The 25,112-nt window shown below is 38.3% G+C and overlaps 1 protein-coding gene across 1 annotated transcript; it reads right to left on the bottom strand.

Moving 5' to 3' along the window:
- On the bottom strand, positions 1-24,312 carry EDNRA (endothelin receptor type A). Its single transcript, XM_088526580.1, has 7 exons — positions 23,796-24,312; positions 12,633-12,760; positions 8,335-8,533; positions 4,362-4,514; positions 2,828-2,961; positions 2,311-2,419; positions 1-413 (listed from the first exon to the last, which is right to left on the bottom strand). Exons 1-7 carry the CDS (start codon positions 24,195-24,197, stop codon positions 276-278), a joined length of 1,263 nt encoding a protein of 420 aa, XP_088382706.1. The 5' UTR covers positions 24,198-24,312; the 3' UTR covers positions 1-275.
- Between the last annotated feature and the right edge of the window lie 800 nt (positions 24,313-25,112).

Genomic DNA, 25,112 nt, shown 5'->3' with positions numbered 1-25,112 from the left:
GAAGAGCAAACCACATGTGTGGTTCAAGTCAGTTTTTTTTTGGTTTTATAAACATACTGATACAATTTTCAGAGACAGAATTACCATCCAGAGGATCTCAGTTCACAGAACATCACATTTATAGACAACCTACCGCACCTCTGAATTATATACAAGGTGCACACTTCTGAATTGGTGGTGGTGTAAGAAACACGCAAAGGGCTGCCTGCTGAAATAGCTTTCTTGTGACTTCTTTTTCCTCTTTCATTCTGAAGTAGTGCCAGAGTCCTTAATTTTCAGTTTATGCTGTCTTTATGGCTGCTGCGGTCTGTATTGTGATTTAGTTCTTGATTTTTCCACTGGATGCTTGTTCCATTCATGGGCAGTGAAGTCACTAGACTTTTAGACTGGGAGCAGCAACAGCAAAGACATGACTGGAAATTAATAAAAGACAAAATTGATTAGCATGAATCTGCTGGCTCTATGCAGTTTGCCAACCATATCCTTTGCGAACAGATTATTTTAGGTGAAGGGAAAGTGCCACACTCCAAGAAAATTTTTGTCATAAAATGTAAACAATTCTTCTGACGAACTATCAAAAGATAGCAAATTAGGTCTGTTTAGTTTAAGAACTTTTGCAGCATTAAAAGGGAAAACTGTTTGTCTAAGGTAAGCAGTAACTAACAGAACTCCACAGGTTTTCTAAGAGCTGAAGAAGGATCCTCTCACTGCACCTAGAGCACCTAGAGATCAGTAGCAGCTGCTTAGCAAGTATGGGAACAATGAAAATTCCTCAGCAAATAATTTAGGACCCTTCCAACATCTTGAAAGAAGACAAAATTGTTTAGAGAAGAGATGGTAAGTATATTGAGGCGCATCATTTTTTCATAGCTAAGAACAGAATAGGTCAGGATCATACTCCTAGGTCCTTTGCAGGTAGGGATGTTCATCTGACTCCTCTTTCCAGAAATAATTCTTTGGCCATCCTCCCTACCTTTACAGAGAGCAATGCTGAGCTCCAAGCAGGATCTCTCCACCTTATTTAGAGCAAAGAGAGTGCTGCTCTCAGAGGAGCACTGGCAGTAACAGCAGCTGATCAATGACTCCCTTGAACTCAGTGAGAAGGGAGTGTTGCAGAGAGGTAAGGCCAGACTTAAAATATGTGCTGCATATCTGTGGTGGAAATGTAAAACTACTAGGTTAGTACAGAGGTAGGGTGGGAAATTCAATCATAAAATGGAAAGATGGGCTGAAATAATCACACTGAGAAGGGAAAAAAGTTATAGTGAAAACTGGAAATTAAATAGTAACTAGAATTTATTTAATTAGAGTTGTTGGATGGCAATTTTATTTGGAAGGGCAAATATAAAGAGTTAATGATATGAGGAGCATCTGGTAGTACCATTGCTTCTCCCTTGAGGACAAATCCAGGCATAGTATTTTGTCCACAGTTTCCCACTGAAGTGTGGGACTGTCAATATCCATCTCTGAGGACGACAAAACAGACTTCTTATTCTCTTGTGGAAATAGCCTCTTAAAAATAGTTTATAAGTCTGAGTGGGCTACAGAAAAACAAGCATTCTCTACTTTAATCAATTATTATATTTTTCAAAAACTCATGTCACCTATTCATAGCCTGAAAGTCTTTTGCTAATTTTTTTTTCTTTTCTTTGCAGATAAAACTATTTCAGTCTTCCATTTCACCACTGTCTTCTCCACTATTTGCTCTTATTTTCCACTTATTTTCTTTCTTCCTGTGTTGTCTGTTGGTGAACGGTGGCTTGCCTAGACATTATGATAAGGAAATTTAGCCTTGAAATATGTTTTCCTGGATAGGAACTAGAAAAATGCGAGTAAAAGACATAGTGCTTATTTAATTGCCAAAGTCAACTGAGGTGCCTAACTTTGGTATTCAGGCTTGAAAATTTTAGTCAGGATGTGATCGTTTAACTGCAGGCAGATTTGGTATGTTCTGTGCATGTTTTTTGTCCTCACTCAGAGTGGGAAATACGTTATCAAAAAATTCTGCTTCATGTACATGCCATGTGCAGATAAACAGTACTTAACAAGAGCATGACTATCTCAGTGCTTGTTTACAGATGAGGACTATGTCAAACTTATTTACTGGTTACTGGCATTTCAGATAATGAGGATGATTTCAGCTCCCGGTTTGGTATGTGTGCTATGTGACCCGCCAGCTGGTGAACTCGATATTTTGTAACCCTTCATTCCTTTACATGTCTCACCTCACAGCTGATGAAAATAGATAGTAAATAAATGGCTTAATGCACTTCATCAATTAGATATAAAATCTCCTCAATAGTATCTTACCTGAAAGCAGTTTTTAAACTTCTTGCTCACAAAATAGAGAGCTATTGGGTTTATACAAGAGTTCATGGTTGCCAGGTTGATGCTGATATAGTCCAGTGGCAGCAAGAAACTAGGCAACAAAAGGAAAAACATTTAAACTCTTTATATACTGTCACAGCGTCTGTGCTATTTTTGTTTGCAGTCTCTGTCCTAGGTTCTGTCACAGAAATGATTCCCTATCAACTACTAGCTCCTTCAATTTCATCTTTTACCATGCCATATCTGGAATAACCTGTCTCACAGAAATTCACAAAAGCAAGAGGAAAGTGCCTGCAATAGCACTAGACAACATTTATTGTACTTTTTGTAACCCATTACAGCAGAAATCCCTGAAAACAGAAGGATGTGAAAAAAAAATCAGAAAATAAGAATCAGTTCTTCTGACATGTGCTACATGCATAATGACATTTCTTATGTAATCTCCAATGTGCTGCATTATATTTATATTATACTTGATTAATATAAGAAAATAGGGTACCTGAGTAGTTCACACCTGCCAGGGTCTCTTTCGTTGTATACCGTTTTTTTCAAAATTCGGCTCAAATGGAGAGGGAACCAGCAAAGAGCAAAAATCACTACCAGGCAGAAAACTGTCTTTGCAACTTCTCGACGCTAGAAAAAGAAGCAAAGATAACGATTACTGATGGCCTAGTTCATATTGATAGGTGCCTACGGTGCAGTGATGTTGGCAGCAAAGTAAGCAAACTAGACAGGCTGGCAAGGATTCCCAGAGCACAACTGCTAGGCTACCTGCTCTCTGTGAAACCTCTTTTATTGAGCTGGTTCTTGAAATGTAGCCATCCTTAACAGAGCCTACTGATCACTTAGACTAGAGCACCTAGAGCACATGGGTGATGGCCGTCACTGAGCTGTCACCTAAGGAAGAATCCATTGCTACATTTTCCTGAGCCTGACTCCATTCCCAGTCATCCCTGTTACTCTGCAGCTCAAGCTTTTCTGGCAAACCCTGGCAATTTGTTAAGTTGTGGCATAAATGCATCCTCCCATAACCAGTCCAAGTAACGCTCTGGGTGCTTTATGTTGTGCCTCCCCCCACCATCCTAGTGCTACCAGGGGGAGCAGATTATGTGGAGTGCTGGGAGAAGCTGCTGAGGGAAGGGAATGGAGGGTCTGCATGACAGGAGTGTCTCTGGTCTGCGCAGACTGCAGTGGGCCTGCAGAGGCAGGACCCTTGAGAGAGGGCACTGCTTTAGGGATCCACGGTTCTAAATCAAAGGGGGTGGGATTTGATGGGCTGAAGTTAACATTGTATCCTATTGTCTGGCTAACTGCAGGAAAAAAAAAGAAAAAAAGGTACAAATTACTTTTAAAATTTCAGTTAGGAATGAAGTGTCAGAAAGTGCAAGAACACAAAAAGTGCAAGAACACCAAAGTGAAGATTTGGCAATTTTGTGAGTGATTTTGCTCTATGGTTACTTTTTTGTCCAAGCCTCCAAATGTTCTTTCCTATAGACAGTACAGTTATTATAGGTGTACTGCAACAATGAAACAAGCTTAAAAAATCCAACTTATTCTAAAACTGGGTTACTCTACAATTGTGGGGTTTTTCTTTGTTTGTTTACTTGTTTTTTTTTTCTTTCAGGAAACAAAAGTCATGCATCAAAATATGCCAAAAATAGGGAGACCCCATGAAGCTGTATCTTTATGAATAAAAAGTCAAGGGTGTTTTTTTTTGTTTTTGGCAATTCTTTGTCACTAAATTCCAAGATATATAGCCAGCAATGATTTAAGGTTAAAGAGCAGAACTGTCACACTTAAGAAAGAGATAAACTCTGATGATTTTCCAGAGCGTATTGTCTTCAATATATCCTTATTGTCTTCAATATATTCTTATAATAAGATCTCGTATGTTCTGGGCTTGACTGAATATCTTAGGGTCATACATAACCTATAACCTCACCCTCTATTTTTACAAGTTATTGTATTCAGATACATTTTTAAACATTTCCAAGCTAACCCAAATAGAGAAAAATAGTGTTCTTAATATTTACCTGCTTAAGATGTTCACTGAGAGCAATTCTCAAATTACTGTTCCTTCTGTTTAACATTTCACAAGTCATTAATGTGTAAAAGATAGCAGTACATGCCAGTGGCATGCAGAAATAGAAACCAAATAGCCACCAATCCTTTGCATCTTTGTAAAACTGCAGATAAGGGAAAGAAAAGAGAAAATATTTTCTTAAAATTCAAAGAAAGTAACACAGAAATGTAACAGAAAGTGTAGCAATTGGTATGGTTCTCTATTGGTAAACAGTACTGAACTATGTCAACTTTCTTATCGTTCTGATCTATTTCAGACCATCATCAAAGGGGGAACTGTGGCAGTGTAAGCGCTGAGTTTACCTTACCAGTAGCCAGCCTGTACCTTTGTTACAGTCTGTTTTGAGTTGGAATTAATTACTTGTGACTGTGGTTTCTGGACTTGTATTCCGATTTATGAAAACTGGAGCTCAGTTTTCACAAAAATTACATGCCCAAATGTAGGCAGTGTCAGTTTGCGATAACAAATCTCACTAAAAGCCTCGGGAAATGCCATTTACCTCTATGGGTCCTGTCCTGATTCCAAAAAAGGAAGGTTCAAAATGTCTTGCAAGCTTAATCACCTTGTGTTATCAGTGAAAAGATTGCTAGTTGGTTTTCTTATGTTGTAGGCAGATAGAGGCCACTTCATAAGTATTTGTCCGTTACATGCAAAACTGAGGATCAGTGGCATCCAATGTTATAGTTACTTTTAACACTTTGCCTGCTATTTATACCATATGACTTTTGTGACTGGGCACATTTCTCTGTAGTAGCATTACTCTGCTGTGTAATTTTAACTCTTAATTGTGGTTTAAGGCTTTATGTATATAATATACATATACTATATACTATAATATATTTGATAAAATATTAAAAATTGTACTTTTCTGTGGGTAATTTTATTTAAAGACTTGACAAAATACTGTATTTTAGTATTTAACTTTTATGCTCAGCCAAAACTGTGCATTTAAGTATGACATTTTAAATGCTTCCTGTCTCTATGTTATTAGTCACTGAGATGGATACATGCAAAAGGGAAACTTCTTTCTCATAATCTTTCCTTCAGTTTGTTTATCCCTGGCGGATGTGCTACTGTAACATCACAGTTCCCACACCAAATGTCAAAATGCTAATAACTGAGGATTATGTGCATCCCTTTTGAAAATATTGGATATCTGACATCTTGTTTACATTTAAAACTGCATAGTGCTAAACTTTGGAAAGTGAAAATGAACCTAATTTAATGGACTAGTATCTAACAATGATTTTTTAAAATTTGCTTTAGTTATGTTCAAAAGTTGAGTTACTGAGAAAAGGGAAATATTTTTGGTTTCTATCCCCTCCCACCCCAGAAGGGAGAGTAAGTTGCTACTGAGTTTGCTAATTTAGCATGCCCTACATGCCCTGCTGGTATCTAGGCCACAACCCCACCACAAAGGACATTTTGCACTGCGATGATTAACTTGTTTTCTTCCCATCATTAGTCTCATCCCCGGGAAAGGAGGGGCTGCAATCCACTGCATAGCTGCACTCTCCTTGGGGGCTGGATTTCCCCCCTGGGAAAGCAGCTTCTGCCAGGAGAAAACCAGAAACCAGTATGTTCCATATTTTAAGAGTCTGTACTGAGGAGATATCTAATTAGCACTCTTTCTGCAGCGACAAGGACTGCAAATACATGGAGACAATTATTTTCTTTCTGTGGAAATTCCTTCAGGTCAGACCAGAAGCACATTGGCTGGGCAGCATAGCAAAATGTGTGCTGGGTGAATCCATGCTGTATTTGTGAGGCAAACTGTTTGTTCTGCTCGCCTAACAGCCTTCGTGAGCATGGCCTGCCAGTCACAGAGCACGCACAGCCAGGTCTGTGCATCAGCTCTGACCTGTGCATTTATGCTGTACAAAGACCTGGCTTTGTGCAGATACAGAACCAGTGTGAAAATGCCTGCAAATGATTAATTATGGAAGCTGAGCTTCACAAAACTTACATCAAAGCACAAAATGGGGTTGATTTAAGAGGAATAGACGTTCTTTTGTTTGTCTTGAAAGTCCACATGGAACTGGTTTTCTACAGGAAATGTGCATTTTAAACAAGTTTCCTAGTGCACTCAGCCTCTTGGGAATCATGGTCAAGCATGAATCTTTCAAGTCTTTCAAGGATTGCTTTAAACATGAATAAAGCTCCTCTTAAAAACAAAAGTTAATCTTAATTCCTTCCCAAAGTTTAATGATTGTTTATTGTGGTGTTTGTGGTAGTAAATATGATAGTTAAGTTAAAATGGTATTTCCATTTTAGTATCATGTTTTTACTTGCTTGCGACTCTTGAAACACTATCATTTTGACAGATGCTTCCAACACTTAATTCTCAGCTTGAAAGTAAATGCTGATTTATTTCCTGGAGAATCAACTTGGGGTTGGGGGACTTGGAGCTTTTGAATTGTGCCAAGCATGTAAAGGATACTAATTACACTAAGAGCAAAAGAAAAAAAGAAGAATTTCTTCTGCTTACTGAGTGAAGAACAGAACTATAATAATTAATATTAACATGACCACAAAAGACTTGAACTTTGATGTTTTTGTGAATAGTGAGGAGAAAACCATTCTTAGGGAGAGAAGAACTGAAGATTGTCCAGACATGATTGTGGGAAAAAAGCAGCCCTTATAAAAGCAAAAAGCCTAGGTTTGTTGCAGTATACACTTCATAAAATGCATTCCTGTTCTTAAAATATCCACAGCCATCGAACCTATAAACTTTAGGTATTTTAAGTCCTGGGCAACTCTACTCCCTCTTCACCTACATGATTTATTTCCATGAGAGAATGGCTTTCGTTTTCTCTTGTTTATGTCTTGCTGTTTCTGCCTTCTCTGCAGTCTACATAACCATATTGCCATTGGGGATCTTCCACTGAAAGCCATAAATCATACACCCCCTTTATTTTCTAAATTTTCTGGCTGTTTTGTGCCTTCTCCTCCCCAGTTCTAGCCCACACCATGTTCTCATCCCATAAAAGGAGAAGTGTCAGACATTTGAAAACAAACAAAAACTTGTACTTTATCGTAAAAAATTATAGCTCCAGAAAAAATGTGGAATTAACCTTGCATTATCTGCCTTCTCTCAGACAGAGCAGAACAATAATCATTTTTTATTGCCGGATGAGCTGTAGCTGACCCTTCTTTGTGTCCACAAAGGAAAATGTAAAATTTTTCCATTTTATCGGTGGAGGGTCAGGCTATCCCTCTGTGTAGTAAAGATATGTTAACTCTGGAGTGGCTTTTGCCTGACTTGCCTTGAACAAGCTAATGTGAGCCTTGACACCTGTTATACCACAGTAGCATTGTGGACAGGGACTATGGAACTTGCCAAAGAAGCCCGATACCTGCTCAGGTACTTCTCTTGCTCTGCAATTTGTGTTGCTATGTCTAGGTGACAGCTATCAGTGACCAACTTTCCTAGGTTAAAGATGGGAACCTGTCAAACTGGGAGACATGAATCTTATAAATGAAGGGATTATTGTGCTTCACTTGGTAAATGGCTTTCGGAAGAGTTCTGTTAGAGCGCGGTCCCTCCCTTTTCTTTCTCTGCCAGAAGCACTGGCTGCTGCACACAGTGCGATGACTCATCGCAGTAAAACACATTTCCCAGCAGTTACAAGCTCCAAGGTGTTATACCTGGAAGCACAATTCCTCCGAAAGCTCTGCCTACACTGGTGCTATTCTTCACTGTACTTTAATCAGGTCTGGATTAAGAATTCTCGCTATTGAAGGAATGAAATTGTTGTAAAGTCACATTTGCTATCTCTGAAGGAAAGCAGAGACTAACCACTGTGAATGAAAGATCCTCCTTGCACCAATATACGTTGGAACACATTTTACACTTTAATGGATGAATAAAGCATATTTATTATACTGCCGATCCCAAAAAGAGAAAAAACGATGCTACTTACCAGCATAAAATTATTTGTAGGATTGAGCATGCAGGTAACATAATTTTCATCCTTGTATTTGAAAGGTACCACAGCAAAGCCAATTGCTTCCGGAATAGCCAGTATAAAGGACAGAAGCCAAATGGAGAAAATTTCAATAGCAGTGATCATAGGGATGCCGATTCCTTGAACACGGCTCCAGGAGGCAACTGCTCTGTACCTGCAAGAGACAGACATTAGATTACAATCTCCAGGATCTTCCTTAAACCCAGAGCTCTTGCTCTACTTTTAAATATTAAATAAAATCCGAAAGCTGCCATCCCAGCTGTTTTTTTAAAAAAAATCTTGTATAGCTTGTTTTTGTATACACTAACAATTTCCAGTTAAAGTAGGCAAGGTTTGTGAGGTCAGGCAGTATCTTTCAGTAGATCAACTTATGTATTAGAAGAAAAAAAAAAAAAAAAGTTTTCAGGCCCAAAAGCCATTCTACAGATCTGAAACAGCTCATCTTCTTCAGCCACATCAGTAATAACTGCAGTGCTATCCAAAGTGAAGTCATCTGCTTGCATACAATGAAATACTATGAAAGCACTCTTCATAACCTGAAAACGCACTGGTTTATGTTTAAATGTTAAAAAATATTGGATTTATGAGACATTTTTATATTAAACTTAGACTACAGCTAAGTGTTATGACTGTCTGGCTGCCAATTCAAGTCTTAGACACTGCACCTTTCCAGTAAGAACCTGAAGAGCCCAGCTAAAGAAAGACCGTACGTGCCAGAAACAGTGCATTTTTCCCCTTGGCTTCCCATGCCTTAGATAGCAAGTTTCTCTGTGAAAAGGGAAAGTATTGAAACCTGCTTTCCTCTATATATGTATCTCATAGCTGGAATCTCTGGTAAAAGGTGAGAATTCTTAAAGAAGCTTTACACATAGTCATGCATTTATAGCATTTCTCTATTTTCCTCTTTCTCGCTCCATCCCTTTCATGGTGGGGGATTTTCGTTATCAAGCTACAACCCTTCTGCATGCCTTTCTCCTCTACTTGTCTGACAGCTTTCAAGGAGTTTGTAGGGGCTTTTGGTACTTGAGACCTCAACCTCACTGCCTCAAAATTAGAGCAAGCACAAGCACTGTTTTTGTTCTTGCAATAATCTGAAGTACATGTAGGGCAGCTTTCTTTTATCTGTGACATAACATTTCCTAAACTGCTTATTTTACTTCCCCAAAATAATTACAGCTTCCCATCTGGAATTATAGCGCTACATGGCTTTATTACAGCATTCACTTATGAAACGTTCTTCTTTAGCTGAGAGGGGAAAAAATCAAGAAAAAATGTTCGCCTATTTTTAAAATGTCAGGACAAGAGGTCAGATTAAGCAGATTAAGGATTTATAAGGAGCAGTGTCATTTTATTGCCCTGGTTTTGGCAAGTATTCTTTTCTTCCTCAGACATGCCCTCTGAGTCCTGGCAGGTGCCTGGATGTATGTCACTGCCGCCTCTGTTTTTGAAACTTCGTCAAGGCAGGAGCCAGGTGGTGATTTTAGGAAAGAACTGGGGCCTGAGAGCTCCTGCCTGACAGGCGTTTAAGGAAAAGAGCAGATGAGAGCCTTGGGCTGGGAGGCTTTGAGTGTGCTGGGAAGGGATGGAGTCTGGATTTCTGAGATGGAAGGCATGAACAGCTTCTGATGAGAACAAGAATTAAGAGAAGCAGGACCCCAGAGATGAGTAAATGTTGGAGTTATTACAAGGCATCCTCCCCTTAACAACTTCTTTGAGTAAAACAGAGGGAGGAAGGTGCATGAATGCAAGATCAAGCCCCCAGCCCATCAGGAAAACTACAGAAAGCATTATCAGACTGGAATCTTATGCTCTGAATACTATACACAGCATAGTCACAGGCATACTAGGCATAGGTTCTTAGTATACCATTTAAACATAAATATATTAATTCATATTAGAATTTAATTTTGAATCATGTTTGAGATCCTTTCATATTGTTTTTGCCAAATATCAAACTGCGAGTTCCATGCTGTTGCTAATATTGAGCTGTTCCTGCTCATCATGAGAGATCACAGCAGTTCTGCATTTTAAAGATAGTGTGTTGACTGAAAGCTCTTAACCTAATAATGCTCTTTTGCTTTTTTAATTGTAGAATCTTAATTATCTAATACATTTACTGGAATTTGGTCTGTCACATGAAGGTACCTTCACTCTTCATCTTAAAATCCTCTCATTGCCTGAGTCATAAGCAATAGCGAAAGCTCAGAAGGGAAAATACCCTTCCTCCTAGCTACATGCAGGCTCTGTTCAGAAAGAGCCAGACTGTAGTCAGCATTATGACCCGGAGTTTAAACAGGCCTGAGAGGCATCTGTAACAAATGTGAGCTTCCTGTGCAGGGTGAGCGGTTCATTGGGTGTTAACATGTCAGCCTCTGAAAAACTCTCCAAGTGTGGGTGAGCACTTTTCCTCTTGGCTGCGCACAGTTAAAAGTTCACGCGCTGTCTGTGGAAGCAGCACCAGTCAGGAGCGGAGATTCTCAGTAGAAGGAGGTTACAGGCAACACAGACACTAATCCTCATAGAAGAGAGCAAGCTCTTTGCTCTAAAGCAGGGTCACAGTCTTCAAAAGGGGATGAGTCACTTACTAAGGCTGCAGAGCTCTGAATTGCTTATAACAATTGACTCCATCTAACGCTAAGTGCAACCTCATATATACACCCATATAGTCAACTAACTATAAATAATCTACTTTCGGAAGCTTTTTGAAAATAAAAAATGACCAAAGTTGAAGACTAGAAACAGTCTAGATATGACAGCACAGAGCTGCGTGCTGGCTGATTTTTCTTATTAAAAAGACTGCAATAGCTGATGCGGAGTTTTGTACCATGTGACTATGCTACTTACAATGCCAATCCCTAACTGGTGGAAGATGCTGTCAGATCCTCATTTCACTGTCATTTAACCTGGATACACCTCATCTTAGTTATTGTCAGAATCTGGCCATGTATATCTGTTTTCTAAAACACATCTTAAACCATTAGAGTAGCATCAGCTGATAAAGAATATGTCCTTGGCAAAACACGTAAATGGTGAGAGGAAGTTAAATAGGCTCAGTCTGATCCCATACAAGATTTTATACTCAAATGCCATGTGATTGTTGTGGGGATTAGTTAGTGCTTGTAAAAAATGTATATCTAAAAAGAAGGCTTCAGTGAGTTACTTGTAACTTATAAAAACAGCCTAGTAGAATTAATTAAGAATTAAGTAAGAGTAAGCCTAATAGAATTGTGTTTGGTCAGAACTTGGCTAAAAAATTATGAACTTCATGTGTGCTTCATCTAGGAGTTACTCCTTAGCGTAATCCTCAGGACTGCATTTTACCATTTGGGAAATAGAATCAATTTTATAGTGCCCAGGCTCATAAAGGAAATAGAGCACTAGCTGTAGTAGTATAGTTTTTTGTTTCTGGATTCAGCTTATGTTTTAACACAGGAATTACTAAAGTAGTAAGAATGATATTTTGGGTATGGATACTACAAAGTCACCCATCTCTTGTAAACTTTGTATATCAATTCTTTGTGTAAAACCAAGCAAATCTTATCCTTAAAGTTTGCATCACTTAATATTAACACATGCAATGAAGTTTATTTATCGACAATTTGTGTATCAAAATTCTTTACATATTTTATAGTAAAACATGATCTAGCAAACTCAAGACCAAGAACCAAGAAAGTTTTTGTAGAAATGAAGACTTCATCTGCTATTGCCAAGTATATATGATAAAAAGGCATAAAGGAATAGTATTTAAAACCTTCTTAGCTGTTGTCATATCATTCTGTTCATATATCTTCCTCAGCACTTTTAGCAGAGGCATTAATTTTTGAACAATCAAAGCAAGTTTCCTGCATGGTTTTCGGTAAGATTCAGTTAGTGATGCTTGTTATCATAATAAACATTGCAATTATATTCCATGGGCAATGAGTTGGTAACAGTCGCAATTACTGTTAAAACAGACTTGAACAGTAATCTGGGATTAGAATACAAAAATTCTTCATATTCAGGCATGTGTTTAAAGCTTTTGCTTGCCTTCTGGTATATGAAAAAAGGGTCTTTAATAGGCAGAGTTTCAAATATTGTCATGAAATAAATCCCAATAGTTACACTGAATCCTATATACTTTTGAGAGCATGAAGAAATTGTGCTAAATGTACATGCCTGTAACTGCTGAGGAGACCATCCTGAGTGCTCCCAGATTTAGAAAAAAATGGCAAAGGAGAGAACAGTGTCTAGCAAAAGAGCAGAATATACTGTACCTGTCCACACTAAGGGCACAGAGATTAAGGACTGTGATTCCCACTGATGCCTTCTGTATAAAGGGAAGGAATTTGCATAGGAACTGTCCAAATTCAGAATCCCCAAAAGGCCACTTCTGAGCAAGGAGCTAAAGAAAAGATACAAAATAATCAGAATATTTAAATAATAACTTAGCAAATATATATTGGCTATAATTATTTCCTGTCTTTAGACACAACCATTTTAACCTCGAGTTCTCTGTAACTCAAGTGACTGACCCTGGATAATAACTCTTGCTATAGAAGCATGAAAGGTAAAAATGTGATTTTTTATCTTCTGTTCTTGTAATAGAAACTAGCATTGTTAAAAGATCTTTTTTTTAGGATGCTTCAGACAGTGGTATTGAAAATCTACTTTGGCCCTGTTATAGCTGGTTGCAATTACCATGTCTCCTCCCAAAACCAACCATTTAAAGCATAACTTGAAGTTCATAGTCAAATTCCCATGTTGCACGCAAGTAGATTCTTGTCATTGTAAATGTACCACTGTGTAACTCATGGCAGTGTTCACTGCCAGATTCTTAAGCATGTGGAGAAAACACTATGAGTACATAATTTGTTCCATCTTATGCTTTAAGGGCTAACATCATACATGTGAGCTTTCTCCAAGGCAATGGAAAGGCACCCATTTAGAAATATGCAACTGAGTGATTGGTGTTTAAATTGGTATTTCCTAGGAGGCGTTAACGTAACCAGTATGAGTACATTCACTCTTGTGAAAAATTAGTAAGTAAACACTAATCTTTCTGTCTGTAACTGTTAATGCTGCAAACAAGTAAATATTCAAAATATATGATACAAAATTATTCAGGATAATTAAATCTACAACTGACTGCAGAGAGTTACAGATAATCTCATACTAAGTGTCTGGGCAATAAACTGGCAGATGACATTCAATGTCAATAAATGTAGTAAGTGAAAAAAAAATAAGTCCATACGGAAAATTGAGCTCTAACTTAGCAAATAGCACTCAGGAAATGGATTGTGGAGTTACCGTGACCAGTTCTTCTGAAAAATGAAGTTGATAAACCTTCTCACCAGAAAAGGACGGATGGCTCTTGCTCTACAGTTTTCTAATCCTCCTCCCCAAGCCTTTGCTACTGAGCCTTTGTCAGAGGTATAATATTAAGTTCTTTGTCTGCCATGGGACAGCTGCTCTTAGGCTTTTTTCAACTTCAGTTCAAGTGGTTTCATAATACAAGACATTAGACTTAAAGAGCCAGGCATACAATTTTGGAACCATCCTGGAGAATGCTCCACCCCCTGTACAAACAGGGAACATGTTTTTCAATGCAGCGCTTAGTAGTAATCATCATCTCATTACTACATATGTATTCATCTTCTGATTTCTATTAAGCCATACTGAAAAACAGGCTGGAGCACAAAATACTTTGATAGTACCTTTAAGATATGATTCTAGATCTTTTTATTTTCTTCAGAGAAGTTTAGCAAGTCATATGTTTTAGAGTAACAATTACAAGCCAAACCCAAGCTTGTGAAAACTTCCGAAATCTAGTTCTGCTGAAATTTTGTTCTAGACCAGAGTCTCAGTTTTATGTAACTAAAAGAGATTTAAACTTCACAACAGTTTATTTGCCAATGTCACATGAGATGGAGATAAACTGGTGTGGCACAGCTAGCATTTCCAGTAAGTAGAGTATGTATGATGTACTATGTGCACATTCTGGTTGTTCATGGACAAGAGCACAAATTGGAAAAGAGAAAGATCCACCTTCTCACTTGCACAAATGTACAGAAGGGCATTTCTTTCTGCATACAAAATTTAGTACAATTTTACATACAAAAAGGAGTTATGTTCTTACAGTAATAAAAAACAGAACCTCTGAAACATAACTGAAATATAAATTACTACACTAGAAACTTTTGTAGCAGAATAGTCGGATCACTAGTATCGGTGATTCAAATATTGTAAATAATAATGAATGTAAAGAGATTATACCTGCAAATTCTCAAATATTTCCTGTTTTTTTTTTCTCTATTTGATATAAAAATAGAGGAAAACTTCAGATGGTTTATAGCTAGACATTACAGTAAATATTTGCAGGGCGTAATTTTGCTTTTTGCCATTAATTTGTACATGAGGCTTTAGTTTATGTCAGGGGCTGCTGCACAGCTGTTGGAAAGAGAAGGGCTGATTTGGAAGGTAATTCTGTAATCAATCGTAGTCACATGGAATTTCAGCTCTGAAATTCAGGTGAAGGTTTTAGTCCAGACCCTGGATAGTCTGTAATCGTGTGGTGTCTGCATTTGGGCCGTACCAGAATAGTGTTCGGGTACCCCTGGAGAAGGTTAAATTAGAGGGGCACTGCCAAGGGAAAGAGTTCCTAGTAGATTTTTATCAATCCCCTGTGCCAACCAGAGCTCCCAAGCTTGCTTCTCATTAGAGGTCCCTCTTCAGTAGGCAAGAGAAAGGCAGCCAACTCTTCATTTAGGTGCACTGAAAATGGCTCTAGTGTATATTCAGCAATGGAAATGAACAAGCACTTTGTAGTGACTGTGAAACTCTGGTACTACAAAGCAAATATTAGCTTCAAAAAGAAAAGTGCTGTACTTAAAAAGGTTCACTTAGTCATTACTCTTCACAGGGAAGCTTTCTCATGGTTCCAGCATGTACACATCTTCTCCACGCCCCAGGAAGCTCTCCTTTTTTAAGATGAAAAGTATTTTATTCCTTTTGTTTCTTACATTTTTCCACTAATTGAAGTAACATCAGTATCAAATGATTAGACGTCCTTTTCAAGTTGATTTTAATCAAAAAGACTGGTATCAGGGATAAGTGACTTGATTTTTTTAAGATTAACTTTGCTATCACTTCTGTGAGTATACCGCATTATGATTCCACATCAGCTGGGCGTTCATTACTTCTGTCTGCGTCAAGGACCATTTTTTCCCTATGCAGACATTTTTAGTCAGCAAATCTGATCCTGTCTGTGGTTATGCTAATTTTACACCAAAACAAGTCCACTGCCTCCTTTCTACCCTAGCAGGATACGGAGATAGCAGAGGGAATGACACATTTATTTTCTAAGAAGAATTGGGCCCATTCGTCCTCACTTACATAGGCAGAAGATAAGGACTGGGACGACTGGCTCTGCTCTTTCAGTGCTTTTGCATGTTTTAATATCAGAACAAAATGAGTATTTTCACACATTTACAAAATTTTAGCAGATTTTCAGTCAAGACACTAGGAAAGAAGAAGCAGGCCAGTTATTCCAACTTGTATTCCAGTTCTCCTTGACTTGAACAAATGGATTCTACTCCTGCAATCTCACTCAAAATCTCAGAGGTTTCAAAATAAGACATGAGGCAAATGAAATACACTTTTCCCCATGTGTATTTTGCAACCCTGGAGGGGTTTTGAATGTGGTGCAATTCCCAAGAGAGTGCACATAGTCAAAAGCGTATTTTTACACAGAAATCACAAGCAGAGTTTTCAAGGTTCTGCTGTCAGCCTTAAGAAACAGCTACAGCTTCCTGGAGCATCCCCCCCTCTGTTCCTTTTCTTGGCCTTTCTGCCCTGACGCTGCAACTTGAAGCAAACAAGACAGCAGTGCTGAGAACATTCCTTTGCAGTGATTTTTAAATGTCACTCAGTTGGTTTTATTCTGCTGCTGTTGCTATTTTCTAACTCCCGTTAGTGTGCTAGCTGATGTACAAAACACAGATAAAGTCGCACTCTGCATCCCAAGCAATTTATAGTGTAAAGAGAGAATGTTATAATCCAGGGACATGGGCATTCACCAGTGCATGCTCATATACATCCACAGTATTTATCTAATTCTAGGCTGATACTGTGTGTTTACAGGCAGATGATGACCCTGGAGCTCAGCCCAAAATAGATGGGCTGGGTTGAGTGCTGGATATGAAATGGCTTACGGCTGCTCTATGAAAACTGCTTTGATTCAACAGCTACATGTTAGGAGGTCTTTCTCTGCCTCATGGTTGCTGAGGATGAAAGCAGTTTTCAAAGATTTGTAACTACTCTTTCCTACTCCATTCTTATCATAGTGCTCTGGAGCTTTTCTCTCTGTTTCCTCTTGGGACCATTTTTCAATGTGCTGTCACACAAAATATCTTTCACAGAAGCTGAACTGCTTTTCGTATAGACAGTGCTTGCCCCTCGTGGTAGCAGCCCTCATGCAGGAGATATCCTGAGTTTCATGTTCCCATCACCAGTAAAGATCCTGACGGCACAACTCATGTCTGCAGCCAAGGTCTATGCTCCATCTACAGCAAGGCACTAGAAACACCCTCCTTATTCCCTGACTGCTGTTCAGCTTGGCTTGGGCAGTTAGTTAGCAGGACAGGGATCAAGGCAGTAGAATTCTAGTTGTAGAGACAACTGCTGATTGTATAAATAAATAGCGTCTTCCAACTGTGCAATAGCTGTTACAGTATCAATGCATTTTCCTTTCCATGTAATATAGTACAGACTGAAAGTCTGGACAAATTTCTCTTTTTTTTAATGCGAAATTAATCTAGGACACCTTGACCTGTCTTGTTGCAGCTCTGTCTTAAATTGTGGTCTGCAATAATGTATGCTCTTGTAAAGCATGTCTGTAAAGTTTCAAAGCACAAGCCACATGTGATACCTGATGTTTAGTTGGAATTCAGATGAAATTTGATTGAATATAGTGGTGACCAAGGCCTTTACCCCTGCGCTGACTGCATTACATGACGAAAGATGATGATTCTGACTAATGCTTTCCGTCTGACTCTGATCTGTGAGACTGGATGGTTAACAAGAAGAGTAGGTCGAGTCTCCTGCTTGTGGTATTTTGATTCCATGACTCAACCCACCCTTCTGCTTCCAGGAAACTTCACAGCACAGGAAATCACTGCATGCTCTCAAGCCTTCCTTTTCTTCCTATAACCCCTAAACCCGATATAAGATTACATTGCAGAACAGTCCCCTTCCTCATCCATTTCTGTCTTGAGACCCACAGATCGTTGATCTTCTCAATACATGATTCACTTGTGCTGCAGTATTTTGCTGGCAAGAGCTGTAAGGGTGGAGGAGAGAGAAGACTCTATCTCTAGCTTTCTTTGCCCTTGCCTTCCCTTCTGTTCCTTCTCTTCTGCGCTCCCTACTCTCCCCTGCTGTAGTGCAATGCCTCAGCTCTGGGGATGGCATTGAGTGGGAAGAGGAAGACACTGAATGTGACCAACTTTTGCAATGCATGGCATGAGGCTGGTACTGAGTATATCATGGTAGTATGGTAGTTTGGGCTTTTGCTAACTTTAGTTTCTCTTGATATTTTGCTTATCCTTGAAAACATGATAGTGCCATGGTACCAAGGGCACACCAACCTGCATCTCTTCAGCTGTTCTTTGCAGGAAATACATTCCTCCTTTAGCTACAGCCAGCAGAAGTTTTCTTTCCACTTTCTTGGTGGAGAATAGACCACCCATGTTTTTTTCTAAAGGGAAGAAAGGTTATGTGGGGATGCAGGAGTACCATCAAAGACATTTTTTCCATCTGAATTGCCCCACCACAGCTTTATCTGCAATTTTGCTTCCCTTTGCCCATCTGAGCCAAGGCAGGAGGTAGCAGAGGGTCCTATGCCATTTCAGGCTTTTTTATTTGTCCCCCACATAGCCAGCTACAGAAGGGAACGAAAGGGCATGTATAGTTTATATGCAGGAGAAAGCGGATTACGCTTCAACAGATCCTGAAAGGTCAGAAAAACAACTGTGTTTTTAAGGAGAACATTCTTTCTTGATTAACAGCTAAAAGAAAATTCTAAGTTTTATGTGTTTTTTTTTCTTTTTTCTTTTTTTATGTTTATTACAAAAATCTACTTAGTGGTAAAACATTCCTGACAATTCTAGACATCTCCCTTGTGGTATTTTCATTGTTTACACAGTAGGAGTAGTTTCTTTTTTGTTGCTATTCTGTTACATTGGCTAACATCCCATCCTTTTAGGTAGGCTGTTTCTCAAGCTGTGCTGCTCTTCTTCAGGGAAATGAGCTGCAAGGTGTGCTTATGTGCAAGGTGATTTGTTGAACAGGAATTTTTCAATCCTTAGGCAAAACACAACTTTCATTATTCCTCTGGCTGTTCTGTCTTTTCTGTGTTGCTAAAAGAGAGTGGCATTATTGCTCAGAAATTACTACGGAACTGTTAAACTCTGGATATGCACAGTCAAAACAACTTCTTGTTATCTGTAGGGTTGAGCTGATTGAAAAAAACACAGCGAACACACTGACATTCTGTTACACCTGGAGTCCAGAGATACTCTGCATTTTTATGTATGTACAGGGCAGCAAAACTGAAGCAGAAGGAGGTGCTCCCTGTCCACTGAAGGGAAGACATTGTTCCCCATAAAATCCCAAGATTGCCCATTTATATGCAGGACAGCCATTAGTTAAAGGTAGGCTGGATCATGGACTGACTCCTAGGACTGACTGCATGTGGCAGTCGTGTGTAATGCAGGTGAGGCAGCTCTCAGCTAAGAGCCAGGCTACCTGAGGACTGACTCTTCCTCAGTTCCTACCTTGGAGTATGTGTTACGTGCTTTCCACTTGGGAGCTGTAGTCTACAAATGGGGAGAGCAGATGCCAGGTCTATTTTCTCTTGTCCCATCCCTGTTCCGTTTTCAGTGATATATGCCATGAGGTCCTTTAGGATACAGCAGTTCCCTTGCTACCTCTAGATTATGCATAATCACTACATGGGGACATACACTCAAATAAAAGGAAATCATATTCTGAATGAGTTTGTTTTCTGCATCACACAGGGCTACCTTGGAAGCACTGGTAGGAATTCAACAAAGCTGTTTAGTCGGTAGCCACATAACTTCCTACTGAAGTTTGTGCTTAATTGAAAAGAATACACAGTACTTCTGACAAATTTTACTTTTAAAAAGGGATTTCTTTCTAAGTAGACTTAGTTTTTTGTGCTCTGTGGGCTTGGCCTTATTTTCCTTTGGCACAAAACTCCATAATTACTATGGATGCCACTTACTTGATTAGTCTACAGGGTCAGTCCCAATGCATTTTATCATCAGCTTTGTCTATACGTAATATTAATTTTCTCGGTAAAGACAATCAGTTAGCTATGCCAAACAGCTTTTGATCAAAAATCTGTGCAGCAGATGAGAAGAGATTGGTCCAACTCCCCACCTATTACACATTGTCTCTGATGTTCAAAATGTTTGTGACTAGCAATGCCTCAGGTAGGTCTTCCTGTACTGAAGAGAAAATGCCTGAAGATGTTTATTTCCTGCCAGCTACCTTGTGCAACATGTAGCCTCACAGGGTTTTAGGTTGGCCTCTTCACAGTGTTCTAGGCATCCTAACTGATGTAAGAATGAATACCAGCAAAAACATAGTCCATAAAGGAAAACGTCATCTGGTTAAGCTGTTTGAACACTGGACAAACACACTTATTATCTGCGTTGATGTCTTTGACTTTGTGTCAGTAAAATGATTAGGAAAAAAGGTTTGTAAATCGCATTTAAAAAAAAAAAGGTTAAGAAGTGGCTATTTTGCATGATCAGCTTTTATGTAATCTAATGGTGTAAGGAGCTAAGAATATTAAGATGTAAGACAATATAATCTTACGTAGAGGTGAGACCCTGGGCCTACAGTGTTTCTAACTGCACGAGACCAGGAAGGAGCTACGGAGAGTTTTTTCCTAAGGAGAGCAGCTGTGTGCTCTACTACTGCTACTGCTAACCATTTCCAGGCACAGCAGCTGCAGCCAAGAGGGCTTTCCAGAGCTCTGGCACAGCGGAAGAGACAGTGGCGCTATGGATATTCTGCTGCTCCTGCCTACCAAAAGCCTTAGAAGACTGGTTAGATTCCTAATGGAAAGCAGTTTTCTAGAGAAGTTTCCTTGCTTTAGCTCCAAACTTAATTTGCAGCATCTGCATGTGGCAGTCGTGTGTAATGCAGGAGAGGCAGCTTTCAGCTAAGAGGCAGGCTACCTCTCTCCTCTTCCATTGCATAACCCCATCTCTACATGCATAAGACATGAGTGTTACATTCCCCAGTCTTCTTTTCAATGAAAAGCAGAAATTCTCATGATTTGGAGGCTTCAGGATTTTATGCTGTGGATGTCTGAGGTGTGTATATTTTGGGGAAAGAGGAAAGTATTTGAAGCCAGGTGCCAAAAGCACGTGACTGGAAATGTAATTGGCTTAGAACTGATGTTTCAGTCCGTTAAGGCTGGATGATAATTGGCACCCTTCCTGTAAAACTCAATTTGTTATAATTGATTCAATATTAAAAGCGGACATACTAGAGATAATTAAGTATAATAAGGCTTTAATAGATTTGGAATATCTTCAAAGGAGGCTAGTGAATATTAGTGATCTCAATCCATTTTACAAATTCCTAAGGGGAATCAACTATATACTTATAGTAATTGGAGAAGGTAAGGGAGAATTCTGAATCTATTGTACAGTGAAAAATGATTAAAATGTCAAACACTGTGACTATATCTTTAGCCAACATAAAATACATCAGTTCACTTTTTTTCCAGCAGCATCTGATCACTGTTAACTGTGCACACATGCATAACACAATGATGGACTTGGAATCCTCCTAGAACTTTTTGTTTTCAGTCAATACAATCTTGTAACTGCTTCTTTATAAAGATAGGTAAAATGGATTTGAATATCAGTAATATTATCTACTGCCTTTTGTAATTTTTTTTGATACGGGTAAACCTTCCCTATATTTCAGAAAAGTAATTATAGCTGTTGCAATATCACATTTTCATTAAATATTATCACACTGTGTGCCTTATAGGATGTGTCTCTTGTAACATTGTACTATGTTTATTTTAATATGCAGATAAATGCTTATTACTCTGCTTCCCTAGTAATTCTGGCCTTCTAAAAAATGCGGATCAGGTCTATACGGTGTTGAGTGTTTCACACGATTTATTTACGTAGGATATTGCTAAGTTTACATAGGTCAACATAAGGCTGGCTCTGAAATTAAAAAATGTTTAAAATAAAGTTCAGAATTGAGTGTATAAAAAACTTGAAAAATGAGGCTTTAATGCCATTTTTAAAATGTTGCTTAAAAGGCTCTCCCTTCCATTTTCAAATTCTACTAGTATTTTCAGTGACCACCCTTTGCTGCCACTTGACAAGGAGAGATAGACAGATGTTGCCACAGATTTTAAGATCCTTAGAGGTCTAAACATGAATACCATTTAACAAAGTTTAAAATCAGCTCTTAGTGTAAATAGAGATATATTTGAATAGTTTATATGAAATGTACTATAAATAATAACAGAATTTCATAGCAAAAGTACTAGGACTCCACTGTAAATGCTATAAATGCTTCTCTGTATCAGAATATATGCAGCTAATCTTACACAATGAGCTGTTTATATATTTTTTAAACAATTCATTTTGAAAGTTCAACTACTCGAAAATTACTTTAGGTTAAAATTGTTTCTTGTCAGAAATTCTACCAGAAATAAAAACCCTATCTCAGAAAAAATCCATAGAGGCATGAGATAATTACCCAGAGAGGGGACCGTAATGTATCGCGGGAGATGCAGTCCAGCACATCCCGTCTTCCATTAGGCATCTCACAGGGGCTTGGAAGACACGGGTGGAACTCAAGTCAGGCACAGGCAATTGTTTGAGTCAGGCTCAAATTATGTATTATCATACAGCATAATTTACTTCTGTCTACATCAAACTGAATGTTTAATTTTAATTTCCTGGATGGAAAATTGAAAAATGGCATCTGAAACCTCTATTAAATCACATGTAACTTTTTCCTAGGTTCAAATTCACATTATGTTAAAAACAGATAAAGTTGGAAATTTATCTGTAATTTGTATTGCTATTAAACCAAATTTGGCACCTCATGATAACTTAGATTATATGCCTCTATACATACATAATGTGTATACATATACATATTTTTAAATCATAACTGAGTTGAATTTTTTTTCATTGTACTATATCTTGTTTTATTTACTAATTTAAATGGTCTAAGATAGAAAAGGGAAGGGGAAGGGAAGGGGAAGGGAAGGGGAAGGGAAGGGGAAGGGAAGGGAAGGGAAGGGAAGGGAAGGAAAGGAAAGGAAAGGAAAGGAAAGGAAAGGAAAGGAAAGGAAAGGAAAGGAAAGGAAAGGAAAGGAAAGGAAAGGAAAGGAAAGGAAAGGAAAGGAAAGGAAAGGAAAGGAAAGGAAAGGAAAGGAAAGGAAAGGAAAGGAAAGGAAAGGAAAGGAAGAAAAATCATAATATCCTATTTGCTCACATGCTTGATTATAATCCTCAGAATATAGGTAGAAGTTTGCAAAATTCTTTGAAGATGTTCTGAAATGAGTTAAGATCTGCCACACGTATTAATAAAAACAGCTACATTAACTCAAGCCTCTCCAGGAATTATACAAGTTCATCCTGTATATATACCTCTAATCATATATTCCATTTGAAAAAGCACCATTCATGGCTTTGTTTAATTAAAATGCCAAAAAAAAAAAAGGGGGTGGTGGGGGTGGGAAAGATAACTTTATTCCAGTTAAAAGAGTTTCTGGGAATCTTCTCTATGCTTTGGAAAATCCATATGAAATTTAGTATTTCAAAAATGTTCTGTGATGAAGTTGGCCATTCTAAGCTTAGAATGATTTTTGAAAATCTGCTATTAATGAATACTAAAACTAACCTTAATACTCAGCCAGCATGATCTCTCTCTGTACATTCATAATGTGAAGCCTGCAAATCGCAGAGAGTAATTTCTGTATGAACATAAAGTAAGGATAAGATAGTCTAAAAATAGAAAGTGCTCCAATGCATTAATAAGAGCAGTTTTAAAAGAAGTCTACTCCTTTTTTTTTTTTTTGTGAGCTATTGTAGCTATAATAAATAAATAGTTCCTATGAAATACCCAAGCCCAAGCTTTGCTGAAGTGCTAAATCACCTTAGCCAAGAAGGTGCACACTTTTTTTATGGAGATGAGACCTGAGAGCAAAGTTTTCATTGGAGAACAAGACAAGCTGTATTTTTTCCTCAAGTCGACTATTCGTTAATAAAAAAATCACAACTTAGACATAGAATTAACCACAGCAAAAAATGGCAAACCTGTAAGGAAACTGCAAGTAAAAGGTATTCATGGTTGTGTCCTACCTTGTACACAATGATAGGAATATCAATCACAATATAGATAAGGTCTCCTAGTGCCAGACTGGCTATCAGTGCATTCGGGCCATTCCTCATACACTTGTTCTGGTAAATGATCCTCAGCAGAGTTGCATTCCCAACCATTCCAACGATGAAAATAGCACAAGACACCACTGTGTTAATGTATTTAAAAGTTTCAGCAATTCTAGTCTGCTGGGAGCACTTGACAGTTTGGTTGGATACCAGGGGCTGCCTGGTGGTGAGGAGTGCTCCAGAGTCTATCCCTGAGAAGGTGGGAAGATCATTTCCCGGATTGCTGTGATTGGTGGTGTATCTGTCAGAGCTGTCACTGAGGGCAAATCTTAGGACCAGCAGCAGCAAGGACACTCTTAAACACAAGGCTTCCATCTTGAACTCCAAAATAAGCAAGTTAAATGAAACAGGGTTTTCTCAGTGTATCACTGTGATATTTCTCACTTCTTCACCTGCACAGAGAAAAAATAAACAAAAACAAAAAAAAAAGGAGAAAAAGAATCAATACAACAGGTACATCCTGTTTCTCATTTAGGAAGAAGGGTATTTGAAAGTACAGTTTTTTTACAACAAATATGAACATATACATATTTGTAATCACTGTGCTGCTCTGAAATCTAGCTTATTCGCATTCATTAAATGGCCAGCAAAATTCAAACACAAAAATTCCCAGTGGCAACTGACGCTTATACAGGAGAGATTCTGCAGAGCCCTTTTAGTCTGAGGCAGATTTCGTATATGAAAGGAAAAAAAGATGGTGTATGAAGTTCTGTTATAAAATACAATCTTGCAAAAAAAGTGTCACTCAGTAAAAGTCTTTCGGTAAAAAGGAGCCTTTGAGGACTCTACTGAATGATATTTTAGCAAATTCAGAGCTATTATTTCAGCTTTGTGCTAGAAAGTAAGGCAACAACCCTGCATTAACAAACAGATCTACTAAATGAGTTGATTTTCAGAGTATTTTTGATGTACCACAACAGTGAGGTTTTACATCGTTTTTCTCTGTCTTCACAGTTGCTTGGATTTTAAAAAGAAGGCTGTAGAGACATGAATTTTAAATCAAAATCTTGACCAGATTTGATTGATTAGCAAAAAGACTTTATAGTCTCAGGGCAGATCTTTGACCAGGGCAGATCCTTAAAGTCATATGTAAGGATTTACTGTAATAGAAGTATATGTTTGATTCTTGCATAAAGTCCTTGCAACTCATCTTCAGTCCTGGGCTGCAGCTGAGTTAAGTATAAATAAATAAAAATGTAAGCAAGTTGAAGCGTTTAAGCTTTTGAGTTA

This window comes from Tinamus guttatus, unplaced genomic scaffold, assembly GCF_059628265.1.
Source record: "Tinamus guttatus ecotype Peru unplaced genomic scaffold, ASM5962826v1 Tinamus_guttatus_pri_ptg000247l, whole genome shotgun sequence".
Classification (NCBI taxonomy): Eukaryota; Metazoa; Chordata; class Aves; order Tinamiformes; family Tinamidae; genus Tinamus; species Tinamus guttatus.
The sequence above is the reverse complement of the archived record's forward strand: the minus strand, read 5'-3'. Positions and strand labels throughout refer to the sequence as shown.